This window comes from Hydractinia symbiolongicarpus, chromosome 9 (genome assembly GCF_029227915.1).
Source record: "Hydractinia symbiolongicarpus strain clone_291-10 chromosome 9, HSymV2.1, whole genome shotgun sequence".
NCBI lineage: Eukaryota > Metazoa > Cnidaria > Hydrozoa > Anthoathecata > Hydractiniidae > Hydractinia > Hydractinia symbiolongicarpus.
In genome coordinates this window covers 4,275,861-4,294,055 of record NC_079883.1, presented here as the reverse complement: position 1 = coordinate 4,294,055, position 18,195 = coordinate 4,275,861, and the positions used below count along the sequence as shown (strand labels likewise).

The following is an 18,195-nucleotide window of genomic DNA, read 5'->3' as shown; positions in this document are numbered from 1 at the left end:
AGCACTCAGTCTTGCATGGCACAAGGAAAGCCCACTCGCCTTAGAGGATCTAGCGCGAGTGGGCTAAATAATTTGACGGTTTTTCTGGTGACATTCGTATTCTAGCATCCGTTCTAGTTTTATTTTGAGGCCCACTATTAGAGATATTCCTAAATAAAGTAATGCTATTTAAACTCCCGAAGAGCAGAGATTTCTTTTCCGTGGCAATTAAACTAGGTAGCGTTATAGCACTCTTGAGCGACCGCGTCTTGGTGTAAAATGGTCCGAGGAATTATTCTAAAATGGCTTAGTTCGGAATTAAACAAAAGTTGTCAAATGTTATAAAACAGAAAAATTAGGAAAACGTTTCGAGTATCCGGATTAAAATAAGTAGTCTTAAATTGATGATAAATTAATCTGAATCGGTGTTATTATCCCTAACCTCTATCCCACGACCTGTTGTCTCTTTGGATAGCGAGACGAAAACTTCGTCAGACCTATCAATAAGCGCCGGTGTGAGACAACAAACCCTGGAAACGAGGTCGATTACCCCTTTCATAACTTTCAGAAGCTTAGTTTTACAAGAATAGATCGGTTGTACAGGACTAACATCAGATAAAAGAACTGCAGAAAAATTAAAAATATTCTAATTTTAAGGCAACTCTTGTTACTGTATTACAAGCGCTGTGGTTTACTTTAACACACATAAAAACTACCTATGATGTATTGTCATTTTCTACTACTATCCAACCTCGTTCCCACGACCTGTTACCTCTTTATGCATATCGGGTCGCAGCAGCGCTTATGCGAGACAAAAAACCCTGGAATTAAGGTTGTGGATTATCCTAATTAATTCAATATTAAGTACCAAACCTCGATCGCTGTCTCTTATATCCAAAAGAGAGAAAAAAGCCCTGGAATCGAGGTTGATAAGCACCTGGTGCAATATCATGGACTAGGCGCTTTTCACGCACTGGGCACTTATTGAAAATGTTTTAGCTTAAATGTGGGCGCTTATTCAGAGTGGACAGTTAATCAGGCACCGGGCGCTTAATCGTTTATTTATGCTATACACAATGCTTATCTGACCTTGTCTTGTTTATGTACCGGAGCATTTATGTAGTTTAACGAACTTTTTGTATTGTCACTTCTATCTAATTATTCCTGCATTAACGATTAATTTAAAGTTTAAGTTTTGAAATTTACTATTTGATGTTTGGAAATATCAGTAGCTCAATCTCATTCCCGGGGATTTTTTATGCTTTGTAATATCAGGAAGTAAAGGAGTACTGGGAAGGAGCAAAAACTTCCTGTCCTTATGTTGAATCTTGTGACAGCACTGCTTTTAAACATGTATTCCTGTTTGCGAAATTAACGCACACTGATCTTTGTTTATCTTTTAAAGCATTTTGGCCATTTATATTTCCACCTTCTCAAGAGGCTAAAGAGAAGAATATATAAACATAAAAGGCAAGAATGCTGTTGTTGCGACAAAGACAGGTTGAAAAAAGATATTTTTGCGCATGTATCGAGCGCAAAAGAGCGCATCACGGAGATGTTGTTTATAAACAAAAGTATTTACATTCTACAAATGTGCTATGACGTCACATACATAAAGTACAAAACAGAGCAGCACAGTACAAACACAACATATTTGAAAAGGTATGTAAAAATATTTCAATACTCCAATTAAATATTTTAATATTGCTTCCATAAAATCAGAGTTTATCGGAAGTTAATCGTAAAAGTCATAGGCTAGACATTTCTATAGAACCATTTCCCTGACCCTGTCAATGCCATTGACTGGCTACAAAGAAAGAATGTCGAAAATGGTAACAGAATATAATATTTCTAGATGTTTAAAATCAAGAAACCTGTAAAACAAATTTTTATGTAGAGATTTTATTAATATCAAACCCTCATTCCAGAGACAAAGTGTCCTCCATGCAAAGGTGTCCGCTAAAAACTGTCTGCTATGAAGTGGTGTTAGTGTGACTGTTTGACTGTAATTTGTTCCGTTCCTGCATATTATCTGCTATTCCAGCACGGTCGTTCAAAACCGCGATTTTGAGGAAAAAAAGTGTGCGCATGCGCCAAAAATTTTTTTAAACAGCGCCTACGGCATAAGATTATGACGTCATCGAGATTGACCTCACTCTCTATTATCTTGTTTTAGTTGCCCAATAAAAGAAAATTTAACATTTTTTTCTTTTAAAACTAAAGAAGGATGACCATAGACTACTATTTCGCCTTTGGTTGCTACCCAGGGCAGCCTAAACAGACGGCAAGGTCCACAAAAGCCCGGATGGCTAGTTCACAATTTCCCAGTACAGGAGCACTCTTGTACAACATGATGTAGTTTAATTACGCTAACCGTAGTCTAACTAGGTGAACGAAAACTTTCTGTTGTAAATACGTCGAAATCATTGCGTTTCGCATACAATTTTTATGTGAATCAAATCGCAGACAATTTTGACCAATTATCGTCTTATTTGCATCGCGCATTGACAACTTATGGCCCAAACCTTGTGTGGCAATATTTGTTGTTTTAAATAATGGATTTCAGCCATTTACGCCACAGGAAAAATATATGGGGGATGAAAATGTGGTATTGTTTGACTAAGATTTTAACGTTGTTAAAAAAGAAACGTTACAAAACAAATTGTTACCACATCCATCTTAAAAAAAACAATTTTTTTTTTGCGTTTTTTGTGAAAGAATATCTTCATTAAATTATTGCCTATTTTACTATCGTCACCTAAATAGGCGACATGTAATATTTCATTTTAACATAATTCTTACTTGCGCGAGCATATCGAGGCACGAGTGACAATTTGGAATCATGGTTGCATACACTATCCATTCTGAACAAAGTGTTTTTGCGATTTTTTCTTAGGAATGTGTGAAAAGCCATTGAATATTGTAATGTCTTAACTAGGTTACATATAGTCTAACTAGGCTACAATAAGTCGCGTAAATAGGTGGTATGCCCTAATTGGCCTACCGTCGCCTAGCAAGCAACATTTTTCACATCTAACACTGGTTTATTGCTTATACTTATCTTATTGAGTGCACAATTCTCATTTAAAATAATGATATTTACCGATTTATGAAGTCTTGTGAAAGGTCATTTCCGAGGACCAATTTCTTTCAGAAAAAAGTGGCAGCCACAAACCACTGGTTTTATTTGATATAACAGGCTATCAGCTTTCAGGAAAAATATGTCTTAAAGCATGACTTTGCGTTGGGAAGGCAAATATCTTCATTTTCCACCAACTTATAAAATTTTATAATCAAAACAATGCTATTCTTTCTGTCTCCTCCTAACAAAAGTGAAAGTGTTCGGGTAGTCGAATCTAGAGTTTTTGTATAGTCCAAGGCCTGCTTTACTAAAATAAAATCTTTTTAGTGGATGATCTCTACCGCAGAGGCTCAAAAAACATTTATTTTTAAGGGGAATTAGAAGCACGTGCGACGGTGGCCATTATGAATCGCTTGCGGCAGAAAATTTGATAACAAATAATGGCGCATGCGCACACTTTTTTTCCTGCCGTAAATGACCGTGCCAGAGGTATCTGCTAAAAATGAGACGTCGTCTTATTTGTAATATTCTTTGTAAGTAAGAGAAATAACGCCATCAAAACATAACTATTGACAGCTAGGGAGACTTGCATAGCATAGTTTTAATGTAACCGTCCCCAGGGATTTGTGGCCTCTGAGCCGTGTTATTACGGAGTGGCAGCTATGAAACTTAACGAGGCAAAATCCCCTAGGGACTAGCAATTTCAGCAACGCTGTCATCAGAAAGAAAGTTAAAAAAACTGGGGAGATCAACCTCAACCCAGGGCCTTTTTCCCTTGATATAAAGGACAATTTATATGAAGAAAGAAAAAAAGCCCTGGGTCGAGGTTGTGGGGAGATTGATCCGGCTTTTGAAAGCGGAAAAAATCTCAGCCCCCGAAACACGACCCCTTGTCTAATGTTTTGATTTACATTTTTTAAAATGGCGGGAAGCAAAACGACGTGATATTTTTTTCCCTTTTTTGACTGCCTGAAAGGACCTTTTTGATCGTTTACACTTTCTTGGTAGGCCCTGTTTTCTCTATATATTAACAAAAGCTTAGCTAGCTCTAAATTCACAAATACATGTTTTTATTTTTTTGGGTAGCTATATAGTTAGCTACTGGCTTTGTTTCTCCAGCTATTCTCTGGTTATGTTTCCTGGGTATGAAAAATTAAATTATTTTATCTAGTATATACTGCAATAGTTGCTGACTTCTCTGAAGTACTTTCATTTACCCACAGGTATAATCAAAAGCTTCTGGAAGACAATTCTTCAAAGTAGTCTAAGTACTGTTAACAGTTTCTCTATCACATTGTGGGTCGACTGCTGAACTGTCATTAAATTGTCTTGCTACAATCTCTTTCTTCAGCTTCCAGACTTTGTGAATGGGCCTGTACTTTCCCTTGGCTTCTTTGATACACTTTAAAATAATATCACAAACCAGAAACCTATTCTGGGAAACACACTCTTTCCTGATATAACTTTTACTTCACCTTCCACTTGTCTAATTGTCCAACCCGGAAGTAATATAGTGTTTCTAAAAACCACCTGGCTCATATGTTATCAGCCTACTCTGTCTCTTACTGAATGATGTGTTGCAAATCATCATATCAGTTACCATTCCGAAGTAATCTCTCCCCTTCCTTATTTCTGCTCCCAAATCCGTAGCCTCCATATACATCTCTATAACCTTTAGATGACTTCCCAACATGACCATTGTTAATGGGCCCAACAGTTTTTTGTTATCGCAAAATGAAATTCGTCCAGCAGTTGCTCTGTAGTAATTGCTGGACTCTGTAGCAATTGCCCTGACACTAATTTCGAGGGCCGTGGGTAAGGTGTGAAGACTTATAGTTTCTAGTACCCAAATATAGACCAAAAAACTCTTGGCAGAAGTTAATAAGAGAGGAGTTTAAGTTTAGAAATAACACAATCTAAAACTTGTCTAACCCATGCTAGTATGCTACCATGATAGCATAAAAAACGACGTTAAGCCAACAATGATGATAGTGATGGTGATAACAAACACAGGTTTTTAACACCATAAATGGGTCAGGCAGTGGATGCAAACATAATAATAGTGGCCTAAAACACATATATGCCATAAAACTGAGAGTATTTTCAAGCGATGAAAAGAGTCACATTATTTTAAAAAGGAAAAAACATGCATTTTAGTTGTGATACAGCATCAGTGTTTTATCTTGGAACTGTATGAGAACTTTTCAAGTCAAAAAATTTATCCATGACATAGAGCCTTGTATCCCAAAGTCCTTTACAAAAAGCATAATGGATGACATACTTCAATTGGTATTGAAGTATTATCATTATCCTCATTTCTGGCTTAACATTTTTTCATATTCATATTACTAGCATGTGTTGCGTAGGGTAATCTTATCACAAACAATTTTTTTTTAAAAGTTTTTTGGTATTAAGTTCTTGAATTTGATAGAATTTACTTGTTAAGTATGTACTTATTGAAGTCACAGAACTTCGTTTATATACTTAAAAGTATTTTTGCCAGGTCAATATAAATAAAAGCGCTAATTTGCCTTTTGAGAGTAACTCAGGCAAATTTAGAAAACTGCAAAGTTATCAAAACAAACTGCAAATTTTATTAAAAAAATTCCCCTGCACTCTCCGAGTTTCTGGCACCCTCGTTTTAGTCATCAGCCTCAATTGGTTGGTCAGGTCGCTGACGATTATATGTGGGCATGTACATCAGCTATGTGTACATGAATTGCATAATATGAGTTAGTTTTGAAGATCGCTGGCTTTTTCCCTGAACTGGCGATTTTTGATGTCAATAATATTTTAAGCCAATCAAAATAAAAAGTAAAGCTGAGAATAATTCTCGAAATGTGAAGCAGATCTTACTGAACAAATAAAATTCTTGACCAAAAAAGCCTTATTGTACATACCTACACACTTATAAATGAAAACAGTCAATCCTAGTCTATTAATCAGACCAATTTTAACTTCAATTTAACGCATATTCCTGTCCATAATTTAATTTTAAATTTACAATTTTTACCCCACAATGGAGGTTGTTGCCTTTTTATTCGGATGCCAGCAACCAAAGGCCTAATCTACCTCAAAGTTCCACTCATGTACAACTTGATCAAGTAGATCTGTGCCAGTTTATGATTTTCATTAGAAAATAAACATTTACGAACATTTTTTGCAGGAAAAAATGAGCTTGAAAGGTTTTGACAAAAAGGGAGCAAAACGTAGAAGAGAACTGAGCGAAGAACAAAAACAAGAAATAAAAGAAGCATTTGAGCTGTTTGATACGGATAAAGATAATGCTATTGATTATCATGAGTTAAAGGTTTGTTTGCTTGCTCGTCGCTTTTTTGTAGAATTTCTTTTACTTTTTTTTAATTTTATGGGTTCAGTAGCATAACTGACGTTAAAACTCATCTATGTATTTTATTCACCCATTATTTATCATAAATCATTTGAGACTCTAAAAGAGAAAGTTTTGGATTTGTTTATTTGAATTTTGTTACTTTATATTAAGGTGGCTATGAGAGCCCTGGGTTTTGATGTGAAAAAAGCTGACGTGCTAAAGATATTGCGAGATTACGACAGGGAGTCAACTGGGAAAATTCAGTTTGAAGATTTTAGAGAAGTCAGTAAGTATTCCAGTATTAGCTCCACCATTCTTAATTTTCTTACCAAGGAAATATAATGAGACAATTCTTGTCATAGCTACAGACTGGATGTTAAATCGTGATCCCCAAGAAGAAATGTACAAAGCATTTCGTTTGTTTGATGACGATCAAACGGGAAAGATAAGTATACGAAATTTAAGAAGAGTGGCACGCGAACTTGGTGAAAATATGACAGATGAAGAATTGAGGTCAATGATTGATGAGTTTGATAAGGATGGGGACGGTGAAAGTATGTTTACAAGTCGTTCTTGTTGTTTTTTAGTGCTTTAGTCCGTAAGTGGAGAAATTTCGACATAAAGGAAATTTGGCGAAGTCATCGAATAATTGTCAAAATACGCTAAATGAATTCCTAACTAAATTAGAAATTCATCAATTCCTTCAATAATTGAGAACAACTTTATTAGCTAAATGGGTTTCCAGCAGAATGCTTTCGACAACATCGACGAATGAATATCATGAATAATGATTTTGCAGCTTTTTACTTTACTAAAGATATTTAGGACAATCGCCAAATCGAATCTCTTTGCTTAAGGTATCTCAAGGGGAAATTTCATTAAGAAAATTGGACCGCAAATTCGCCAGCAAAATGTATCTCGGCATGTGCAGTTTTGTTGGATTTTCCTTCAAAGAATTTGCTTCGCCATAAAGTAGAATCAGTTTCTCCTTTTTAGCGGCAAAATATTTTGCTGTAAACTTTTCGCATCACTAGTGTTTTTCTTAGAAAAAATTACTAAAAAGAATTCAAAACGACTGCCTTACGACTGCCTTAAATACTTCGCAGCTAATTTGCTGCCGAATTTGCCATTTACCTGAAAATCCCTCTTTAAGCAGTTTACCTGGCTGCTTTCAAATGGCATAGCTACCCTGTCTACTTTTCCAGGAAAAGTAGACAGGGTGGGTGTACAGGGTGTCCCTAGGGTGTTTTAAGCTCATTCACGTGTCCAGTAAGACGCGTGACCTTTTGCATGCAAAGCGAGAACTCTAAGCAATGAGCTACCATTCAATACTTGTTTGACTTTTTCTTTTTAGTTAACGAGAATGAATTTCTGTCAATAATGACCGGTGACACATGAAGCTGTATCTGCCGAGTTTATTTATTATTAAAATTAATCTTTGTATATTTATAAAAGTGCGAATTAGATATATTTCTACTATATTGGGAATTCTTTTCTACAAAATATGGTTTGTCGTTTTCGTTAGATGAACAATGCAATATTTATGCTCTTTATTTATTTTATACAAACTTTTGCGTGTAGAAACGATTTTTTTGCCTTTGTGGTTGCAGAAAATTAATGTAATATCCAGGATATAAACATTCGCGAATAAATAAAGGAATATAAAAAATGCCAATCAAAAACTAACTTCAAGGTTAAAGAAAATTTACGCTAAATATTGATAAATTTATTAAATGCGGTCAACTTAAAATTTTAGGTCATAAGTTTCACGAATAAAAAATTGTAATATATTTCGTACGATTTCGCGTATAAGGATTTTGAGAATTTTTAAAAACATAAACTTTTTGTAAAAACACCCGAAACTTGCGAAAGTTTATGCTCTTAAAGTATACATGTTTTTTTATAGTAAGTGAAAGTTTGAAATAAGGTTGGGAGATGCTTATGCGGAAAACACAATCACGCTTAAAGTACGCTTACGTTCAGATGAAATTTACCCTTAATTAGAATTTAAAGAACGGCGACAAAACAAAAGGTATACTTACGCAAGACAGATAGTAGTGTGGTATTAATTAAGTCTTAGTGTGTATAAGGAATAAAGGATACTGTTATGGTTTAGACATATATTTGGTATATTCCTTATTTCTCAAAATTTCATTTTTTTTTTTTTTACAAATTATTAATTGAAGTGGAAGCAAAATAAATTGTCCGTAAGATAATATAAATCTTTTTACAGGTAGCCAAAAATTGACATTGACTGTTTTTTACTAAAACGTCAGAAACTCTCCTCGACGATGGAGAATCTCGACAAAACTTTGCACACGTGATCATTAATTCCTGCTGCAAATTACTTTGCCACATTTTATGTCGAAGTGATGAAAGAGACGGGCAACACACAAAAGAACAAGCAAAAAATAATTTTCTCACGGATTTTTAAATAAAAAAACAAGAAGCCCGAAGGCTTGAAGATTTCCGCAATCAGCAGACAGTATGGGATTAAAATATGTCATATAGTGTGAAACTATTCTCAGAAAATAAAAACGCGATGCATGTTATCTTCAATCAAAGTTTAACAAGTTTAAAAAAAAAATTATGCCCAGCGTAAATGTCATTTGTTCTGAGGACGAAACAAAGTATATAAGACCACAACCTTAAAATATAAGAACATTATAAGGTTTTGCGAAGCTTGACTACAAATTTTTTTAATAAAAATATATCAAATGCAAGTGCTACACTTTGTACCAATTATCAACGAATTACGGTAATACTGTAAATTACAGAATAACCGCCCCCTGCTAAATAAGCACTACTTCTAATTGACCGCCCTGCCAATTAAGCGCCCTTTTTAATTACCGAAATTAAATAAGCCCGGGCGCTTATACGTCATTTACGGTAAATTAAGAACATCCCAAGAATATTTATAGGCTAAAAACGTTAAAAACATGGCAAGGCTTTCTTCCATTTTCATATTCTTATAAAAAAAGAATGTCTTTATATAAATAAAAAATTATAATATTTTACATATAGTATATATTCTCTAAAAAAATAAAAGCTTTAGCTCTATGTCTTTGAAATTGATCTAGAAAATTTTGGATATTTTATGATACATACAAATCCTTTCATGTAAAATTGAACTTCTAAACAAGTTCATTAATGTTTCAGTATTTAGGCGTTACTCTTACTCTTGGTGGTATTTTGATAAAGGCTGATCTAAAAAAGAAAAACCATTCAAAAAATAAGGAACAATAATAAAATTGTTGCACAAACTGAGTTACACAAGGTTACTATTTAATCATATTTATCTGTCATTTATCCATCCATGCAATTTTAAAATCATCAGGACAGAAAACGTATATACAAGATAGGTAAAGTATATATATATATGATTTTATTCACAGTACTCACAACACATTTCACATGTAAAAATGCAAAAAATATTACTACTTGTGAAAATATTTGATTTTTTTAGTTATATATACTATTTTTTAGTTATATATACTATTTTTTAGTTATATATACTATAATTGCGTTTTATCAATTTTTTATTTAATAAGGTCAGGTTTTTTTATATTAGCTCCTAAATTTCAGCAGATGCTTATGTTCTTACTTTTTACGCTTTTTCAACCTCAAGCGTTCTTTAATTGTATTATATAGCAATTGTAGACTCATTATTTTGTTTATGAATGTTTGTTTGTTATGTTTGTTTTTGTTTATATAAAGTCTATGAAGGTATTCAAAAATCAGCCTTTCTAATCCAATTTATTTCTTGTTGGCAAAAAATCCCAACATAAACCCCTATTTGCCTGCTCTTGTGGGCAATTTATGTTTTGTTTGTGATCGTATTGTGATTGAAATTTATAGGAAAATGAGAACAAAACTTATATATGTAAATATATATACGTAAATCGAGAATTTTTGTTAACACTTGGGTATTCACCTTGGCCAATTGCAGGCCTTTTCAGGAAAATTTTAATACGTTTGTGGCAAAAAGCATGCCTTAAGTATTTCGGGTGTGCTTTTGGTTGTGTGCACTGATTAACTTTGATGTGTGTGTGGAGGTGTGCATGTGCTATTGCACGCTTCTCCTGGAAAGGTCTGCAATTGCAGTGTCGACGTGAATTATAAAGTCTGGTTTGGATTTTATCAGTTTAGGGAAAAACATATACGCCCCAGTTATAATGTAGATGTAAAAAATGATTGTAACATAGTATATAAGTAAGCAATACACAAATCTTGGAAATAATAAAATAGTCTATTCTTGCAGTCGGAGTGTTCTCCTTCGTTGCTCTCTGATGGCGTACAAAGTGGACTTTTCACGGTCAAAACTTCACAGTAGCAACTTTAATTAAACAGAATTTACAAGCAAAATCCTGAAAAATGCAGTATTGTAGTTATGAAGATTTCACCACAAAAACATTATGATTACGGCATTTGTACACCATTTCATAATGGCTGCTTAACCTGAATACTGGCCCGTCATTGGTTCAACCAGTGTTATGACGCAAATCCGACCGCAAGAATGGCTTTTCACCTGCATTTTCTAGCCTGTCAATTTGCGTTTGCGGTCTGGAAATAAAAACACCATCATATCACGATGAAACATGTCTAGCTAGCTAGCTATATACTATATGATGGGGTTAACTGTAGCTAGGGACAAGTGATTGTACAAAAGTCTGAAAAAATATTTTGTAAATGCTTAGGGAATTGACCAAGCAAGTTCGACTAAGTGCCCAATCTTTCAGATAAAAAATCTGAAAGTTACCGAAATAGATAATTAAAAGCCTTGTAAAACTAAAGAAAAAGGAGTACGTACGGCCAGTTGGCTAACTATTAACCCAACTAAAAACTTTGCTCTTCTGGTAGCTATAGCTATAGCTTGGTGACTAGACAAAGACATGTGCAGATTAGCTAAAGAACACAACACCAGCCAGCTAATCGAAATACAATAATTCTTACCTTATATCAAGTATACTATAATATAAACTACTCTGGAATTCCCACCAGCAAGCCAGCAAGACAATCCTAAAATAAAAACCCAACAAGCACAGCCAAAGGTGATCTCCGTACAACAAGAATTCAAAATGCTTTTGGTCATAGACCGAAGCTTTGGTCGAGGAACGTAGAATACTAGAAGGTCGTTATTATTACTATTATTTACCCAGGATAGCCTCTTCAGTTCCTATTGGTACTGCTATCAACGAGGGTCCTGCGAAGGGGGTCCTAGCGCATTTAAAGCTCCCATTTGAGCTACGAAAGTCGTGGAAGCACAGCAATCGCTCAACTAGACAACCGCCTAAGATATCAATCCTATTCTCATGCTGAACGCTAAGCAGAAAGGATAGATTCACACTTTTTTAGTCTCTGGCATGACTCGGCCAGGGTTTGAACCCAAGACCTCCCGCACTGAAAGCGAACGCTCTACGACAAGGCTATCAGTCGGTCGTCAGTCGTGAAGTTCAGATTATTCGCAATCTGTATTCTTATTAGTTGTAAACGAAACGAAGCTTTCCTATTGGCTTTTCAGTTAATAACAAAAAAATCAACAAAAATAAAATAAAATAACAATGGTTATTTTTTGTTATGGTTACGATGAACTGGTTGAGCATTATTACGCAATAAAAAGTAAAACGGAGTTAAGTTTCGGACGATTTAGTGAAAAACGAAAATAGATATCCAATAAATAATTTTTTTAAAAGAAACAAAAACATTTAAGAAACAATGAATTTACTGAATATGTGTCTTACCGTTACACTATCTGTCTGATTAGAATACACACAAGAATATAAATGGGGAAAATTCATCAAGGATGGGTAATATACTTACATATGTCTAAAAATTAACCTGTATCAGCATTTTTTTGCACAAGCGTTATGAAAAAAACTTTCTCTTCTTTCTCGTTTCACGTTTTCATCTACTAAAGTAGGTAAATGCATCGCCCATTTGCATATACAAGCTAAAGAAGCAAAACTCTACCCGCCAACCTTGTTACCAGGACTGTTTTCGCTTTTTTATATCCTCGCGCTGTCCCGATATTAAAAAGCGATATTTGTCTTCAATTTTTTTGTAAAATTATTGCCTGAACTTTGAAAAAACAGCTGCTTTTGAGCACAAAAATCTCGCAACCAGCAGTAATTTATACAAACTGAGCATGGCCTGGTTAAAAGCAACAAGAAGCCCTGGGGGCTCTAAGAATTTCCACGCGCTACCAAAATATTTGATGAAAACCTGCTAATTCGTTGTGTTATTGTGCCAAACATTCGAAGGGGTTTGGTGCATGAACCTCTGAAGATAAAGCCCATCAGTGACATTATATCTTACAACAAACGCAAACAAAACGAAATGTGTCATAATAAACTCACATTTTAAAAGAAATTGCTAACAAAAAATACAGTCTATCATTCATGGTTGAAAGTCTTGTGATTGAAACGTTTATGGTCTTAAACGGCATTAGTTGACAAAAAATCAAAATTTTGATGTGACCATCATTTTCAGCATACTTTTTTCATTAACTGTGTCAATTTTTGTCGAAAATAAAGCAGTTTTAATTTTTGGATAAATTTTGGCCTGAAATGACATTTAGGTGACAAAAAATCAAACTTTTGTACCATCATCATTTTCAGCATACTTTATTTGTTAACCGTGCCAGATTTAGCCGAAAATGAAGTGGTTTTAATTTTTGGACCAATTTTGGCCTAAAATGGCATTTAGGTGACAAAAATCAAAATTTTGATGTCACCATTATGTTCAGCATACTTTTTTTGTTAATTTTGCCAATTTTTGTTGAAAATGAAGTAGTTTTAATTTTTGGACCAATTTTGGCCTAAAATGACATTTAAGGTGGCAAAAAACCAAAATTTTGATGTCACCATCATGTTCACCATACTTTTTTTGTTAATTGTGCCAAAATTTGTCAAAAATAAAGTAGTTTTAATTTTTGGACCAATTTTGGCCTAAAATGACATTTAGGTAAGAAGAAATCAAAATTTTGATGTCACCATCATGTTCAGCATACTTTATTTGTTAGCTGTTCCAAATTTTGTTGAAAATAAAGTAGTTCTAATTTTTGGACCAATTTTGGCCTAAAATGACATTCAGGTGACAAAAATCAAAATTATTATGTCACCATTATGTTCAGCATACTTTTTTTGTTAACCGTGCCAAATTTTGTTGAAAATAAAGTAGTTCTAATTTTTGGACCAATTTTGGCCTAAAATGACATTTAGGTGACAAAAATCAAAATTATTATGTCACCATTATGTTCAGCATACTTTTTTGTTAACTGTGCCAAATTTTGTCGAAAACAAATACCAATTTTTACCTGAAGCGTCAATACTAGACTTTCCAGTAGTTAAGGAGCTTGGGTACGAAGTTTACATCTGTGACGGACCAACGTGAAATCCCAGGGTCGATTTTTTCTCAAAAAATGCTCCGAAAGAAAAAAACGACGGTTTTAAAGAATTTCCTACGCCTTCGGGCGCGGAAATTCAATTAAGCTTTCTTCAGCGCGAGAAGGCGGGAAATGCAGACAAATGGAGACGAGCCCAGCGCCTGTTGTTTCTTAATATCAGGGACACCAAAAAAGAGATAACAGGCGCTGGGAACAAGATTAAGACGAGCCTCAACATTGCTTATGGTAAAAAAGGTAAAATAGGTATGGTAAAAAACAAGATTTATTAACGAATGTAATTCCTATTATGTAAATGATAAAGCCCCTTATTTTCAGTTGCAGGAGCAAGATTGTTAATTATAGACCTTTTTTATCCCTCTATATTGGCTAAATTGAACTTAAAATTTCAGGACTTCAGTATGGGATTGCATGGCGGGTTTCCAAGTACAATCAACTTTGTCATTAGAATATTTTTGCTTCTTAGTGATACCCTCTGTCATCGTAAAAACGACTGAACCTTACCTCGTCTCCAGGGCATTTTGCTTTGGCGATGAAGCTGTTAGCGGCGTATTAACGGCTTAGGGATTACAAGACCCTGGAGACGACGTTGGACTGAACCCAACTGAGGTGCTTTGTCATTTTTTGATATTGAGGTTGCTTGGAAAACTGCTTTAATTTAATCTTTAAAATTTTTACTAGTTTCTAATTTGTAAATAGGGAATTTTTTTGAAATTGCATATTTTAAAGGTCCCAATATTTATGGTGATGGTGTAATTAAAGTGCAATTTGACTTGCAATTATCAGGTTCCAGGTTTGAGTCCCCTCTCTGGATCACTTTAAATGCATTGCTGTCAGCCCAGTTTGAAGTCATCTACTGACCGCGAGCCGGCTCTTGTAGCAGGCAAGAAAGTTACCGTAATGCTATACTATCTATGGTAGTAATGCAACATAGTTACAGTTGAAGTGGAGAAAGGCCCTGCCGTTAGGATGAAATTTTAAAGGACAATAAATATCCTCTTATCTAATAAAAAAAATTGGGATAAAAATCTTCACTTCTGTCCATTCTTGAAAATTCTTGTTTACATTTATGTAGATAGTTAAAGAGCATTAAAGACAATTAATTCTGATACATATCGCAACCATATCTAGGTATAGGGTTACGGGAAATAGCCAAACACGGTTTCATTGTTACGTGGTGTCATTCGTAAAGAGTAAGCCAATAACACATATACAAAAATACTCCCAGGTAAGTTTACAGAGAAGAACAGCCTTGGCGTTGTTTGATGTTGTTCTGACAGGTAGCTTAGCTAGTCTATAGCTACATTTAGGATTAAACTAGCATTTATTAGCAAAATAGGTCAAGTTTGAATATTAAACTTGTTCGCTATAGCTAGCTAGACTAAGTATAAAAGGACAAGCCTGAGCTTGGTTTGCAGAAGTAACAATAGGCTTCTTGCTATAGTTTTCCAAATTTTTTTATTTCATAAAACAAACCTGAAAATCTGCAAAGAATTGTTTATGAAAAATAGGTTTGTGTTTTGTCGTGATACATATTTAACCAACATACAATGCCTTGCATACCTAACTAGCTATATACTAAGTCTTGACCTGTTCACTGTTATGGGAGGTCCAAAATAGTTAGCTAACTATCGTTATTTAAAATGACAGGTATTTTTTATGTGGCTAGCTAGCTATATAAAAATAATGTATATAGCTACTTGTTCTTTATCACTTAATTATTAAATAACAAATGTGCCCCTGGAGTGCAGGGATGATACTAGGTAGCTTAAAATCACAAATAAATATTATCCAATGTGACCATCCCTCATCATCAGAAAGGGGTTCCTGTTCTTTATTTCTCACTGTGGGTACCTCAAATTCTTGAAAATTAAAATAAAATTGTTTAAAACTTCCTCTTTTGTCCCTTGCACTACTCATGGCATTTCTTTGCATTATCTTTAGTTCCAAGCCCTGATTCTTAGCTTCCAGCCGCGAAGTTCAGTTGTATCTCGTTCACAAGTTTTAGCGCTAGCTAATACGATGGACAAATTTGGGGAACCCTGGGTAATTTTGAAAAAATGTGGTTCTGCCTTATGATTTTCAGATTTTTGCTGCTAATATCAGTATATTTAGCCCTCGTGTCATATATAGGAAAAAGTTGTCTTTAAAAAATTGTATTATTCGCCAAAGAAAATTTTGTTACCTTCTCATCACTTTTGTCTGAGATTTTTTTGTCTATTCATCACAAAAAACAACAACTTCAGGTCAGACTTTCCGTGTATATGTTTGGCATTTTTCTTTTCTTTTATCCTGTCTCATTCTGGAGAGTTCATTGATATTGATATCCGATCTTCACTAATTTCTGACCTGGTCAGTGTATTATTCTGTCTGAAAGTTAATCTGGATTTACAGGGGAGGAGCAATATAATCTACAAAAATGCATCACGCAACTTGCGGTAGGTCTATTTGCGTATTGGTACACAACGAAAGCTCGATAAAACAGGATTTTTTGTTCGCTTGTGAATAGTATGACTAAAAAGTTTCCAAATTTAACATATCCTGGTTTTATATTTATATGTCCTTTCTAGCCCTTAAGTAGAGACGGCCACTGTACGAAAGTTACACTTAGGTGAATATATAGCTGTATACACACGATAACATTTCAGTCATTAATAATAGACAGAATGTCTGATAACTCTTATTTGAACTATCAAGACCACTCACCATCAAATTATCAACAGAAAGGGCAATTGCTGTACTGCAGAACTGTAAATCATTTTTGCTGGGGAACAGGCTTGTGAAAAATGTAAAATTGGACTCTCGTTGTAAACCATTTTACCATTCTCGTACCCAGAGCTCTTTGAGGTTAAAACCTCGAAAATTTATCTCAAGGAGCTCTGGGGTCGAGAATTTTATTCATTTTACATCACCGAGAATAACATAATTAGATAATAATAAAAATTATTAGAAATATAGTTAATATTAATATCAAGTTGTCTATAAAATAGCACATAATTTTTTCTCCAATGACGTGTTTACATAGAAAGAGGAAATTTATGTCTTCAGTTCTTAATCCTGGCCCTCTCGTCACGATTTTTATTCCCCCCTTGATCTCAACAATTACGTGTTTGCATAGAAAAAGGAAAGATATGTCTTCAGTTTTCAATCCTGACCCTCTTGTCACGATGTTTATTCTCCTTGATTTAAAAAGTGCTAAAAATAAGTTTTTTCCACGCGTGTGGTATTTATAAGCATTGCAAGTCTGAAATAAGATGATCAATAAAAAATAAGAAATTAAATAAATAATCTTTTCTCACGCGACTTAAAAAATATCTTTATATTAATTATACCGGCATTCTGTCTATGCGCAAGAAAAATTCATGCTACGAGTACATGAAATAACATATGCGATTTTCTTTGCGAATTTCTGTGGGATTTAAAGACAAGCAAAATCCGTGCATTTTTCTTAAGGGTTAAAAACTAGTCTCCGACAATAAATAATACACATAGTGCATGTCGGTTTGTCGGCAAAAAGCGCGTCGTATTAAGCACGCACGAAATAGCAAGCCACAAACCCACGAAAAGAAATAATAATATTAATAATAATACAAAACTGTTTGTCCGCAAGAAAAACGTCGTGTTAGGGAAACACGAAATGCAATATATAATGGACGGCCGATCCCGTGGTTTTTCCACGGGTGACCGAGTAGTTTCAATATTAAAAATACCCGTTGTCTGTCAGTCACACAGGTCAATTTTGTGTTAAGAAGGCACGAAATAAATTTTGGCTAAAATAGCACACGCAATATACTTTTACATGATGACTGTGAATTTTTCATGGATTAACAACTAGTCTATATCATATAACAACCGTTGTCCGTCCTTAAGCCAAAAATAGGAGTTATCAACCTCGTCCCCAAGGCATCTTGCATCTTTTCTAACATCTCGACGTCCCGAGATAAAAAAAGAGACAACAGGCAACAGAGTTGGGGAGTTATGGGTTTTTTCGACGGGTGAACTCCGTAAATTTTCCACAGGCGACGACTAGTTACAACTACTATTTAAAATAAAGGTAACAAAAAAATAAAATAAACGAGCATTCGGCGTCTATTTACACACACATGTATTTAAATACAATAACTTCATAAAAAAGAGAATAATGTGAATTGTAGGGTGATGGGAAAAATAGATATTTTAAGGCTAGCAAAGAAAATTAAAATAAAAAAATCTGTGGGCGGGGGAAGGATAAAGATTATTTGATTTCGCTATTTCAAACTTGCTTTTTTCAGTTTTTTAATAGAATCTAAGTGTATTATGTAGCATTCACTAAGGAATGAACGTTGAGTGGATTTTTGCCAAACCTAAAAATCTCTTTTTTTAAATTTCACTTCTTTTGTGGACAACATATGCAACTAGATG

The 18,195-nt window shown here is 34.4% G+C and overlaps 1 protein-coding gene across 1 annotated transcript; it reads left to right on the top strand.

The window, feature by feature from the left end:
* Positions 1–3,960: 3,960 nt before the first annotated feature.
* On the top strand, positions 3,961–7,871 carry LOC130656483 (centrin-3-like). Its single transcript, XM_057459346.1, has 5 exons — positions 3,961–4,065; positions 6,228–6,371; positions 6,564–6,678; positions 6,755–6,946; positions 7,747–7,871. Exons 2-5 carry the CDS (start codon positions 6,234–6,236, stop codon positions 7,788–7,790), a joined length of 489 nt encoding a protein of 162 aa, XP_057315329.1. The 5' UTR covers positions 3,961–4,065; positions 6,228–6,233; the 3' UTR covers positions 7,791–7,871.
* Positions 7,872–18,195: the final 10,324 nt, after the last annotated feature.